We start from the raw sequence: 1,116 nt of genomic DNA, 5'->3' as shown, positions 1-1,116 counted from the left end.
CCAGCATTCGGCAGCTGTATGTCCCGTCTTCAAGCAAATTTGACATGGTCCTTTTGAGTCTGAACTATCATCATTTGCCACAGCTTTGCCTTTTCCCTTATCCTGAGGATTTTGACTTCCTTGGTTATTTCCAGCTCCACTACCAGGGTTTCTGAAGACTATTCCAGGTTGATACTGGTTTCCAGGTCTGTCATTATTACCCCAGTTTCTTCTCCAATTTCTCATTTGTGTGTAGTTAGCCTCAATAGCTCATGAGCTCAAGTTTTGCTCAGTTCTATTCTCTTGATTGAGCAGCATGCCGTATACTTCTAAGATTGAAGGACTCTCTGGCATGGAGTTTATATTGGTGACTATCGAGTCATATTCGGGTCCTAGCCTAGCCAGCACACACATGACAAAGTCATCATCAGTCATGTTGTTCCCCACAGCTCTAAGTTGGTTTAACATTGATTTCATTCTGGAGTAATAGTCATGAATGGTGAATGAGCCTTTTTTGGTTGTTTGAATTTGAGTTCTAAGGTGTAGTATCCTAGCTCTAGTTCTAGCACCAAACTTATTTGCAAGGGTTGTCCAGACCTCACATGAGGTATAGCAATCAACCATTGTTCCCAACACTCCCTCACTCAATGATGACAACAACCAACTTAGCAAAATATGGTCTTGTTTTTTCCAGATTTGGTACTCATGGTTAAGTGTGTTTATGGTGGTTCCATTTGGTCCTGGATTTGTGAAAAACGTAGGAGGCCAAGTGTGGCTACCATCAACAAAACCTTCAAGCTCATTAGCCCTGATGCTGGAAATCACTTGTGATCTCCAGAGCATAAAATTGTTTTGGGTGAGCTTGATAGGAGTTGTGAAAATGTATGTGTTGCTGGTGATATGTTATGTGGAAGATTGATTAATTACTGTTGAGTTTATGGCATTGTGCCTCAGTTTTAGTTTTGATTCAAGTTTTATACTTGATCATTTGGATTTATTTGTGACTGATTCACATTTGTTTGTGCATTACTTCTACTGCTTGCCATAGCTCAAACTGGCTCTGATACCATGTTAAAGTTTGCTTATGAATGGCAAGCAAGCATGAATCACAAACGTTTCATTAAAGATGACAACTTG

General features: G+C 40.1%; 1 protein-coding gene across 1 annotated transcript; it reads right to left on the bottom strand.

Annotated features, from left to right (window-relative positions):
- Positions 1-249: 249 nt before the first annotated feature.
- LOC112096270 lies at positions 250-603 on the bottom strand. The gene has a single exon (XM_024179692.1). It carries the CDS (start codon positions 601-603, stop codon positions 250-252), a length of 354 nt encoding a protein of 117 aa, XP_024035460.1.
- Positions 604-1,116: the final 513 nt, after the last annotated feature.

The sequence above is a fragment of the Citrus clementina genome, unplaced genomic scaffold, assembly GCF_000493195.1.
Source record: "Citrus clementina cultivar Clemenules unplaced genomic scaffold, Citrus_clementina_v1.0 scaffold_8, whole genome shotgun sequence".
NCBI classification, from domain to species: Eukaryota; Viridiplantae; Streptophyta; class Magnoliopsida; order Sapindales; family Rutaceae; genus Citrus; species Citrus x clementina.
This window is presented reverse-complemented; position numbering and strand designations above follow the sequence as displayed.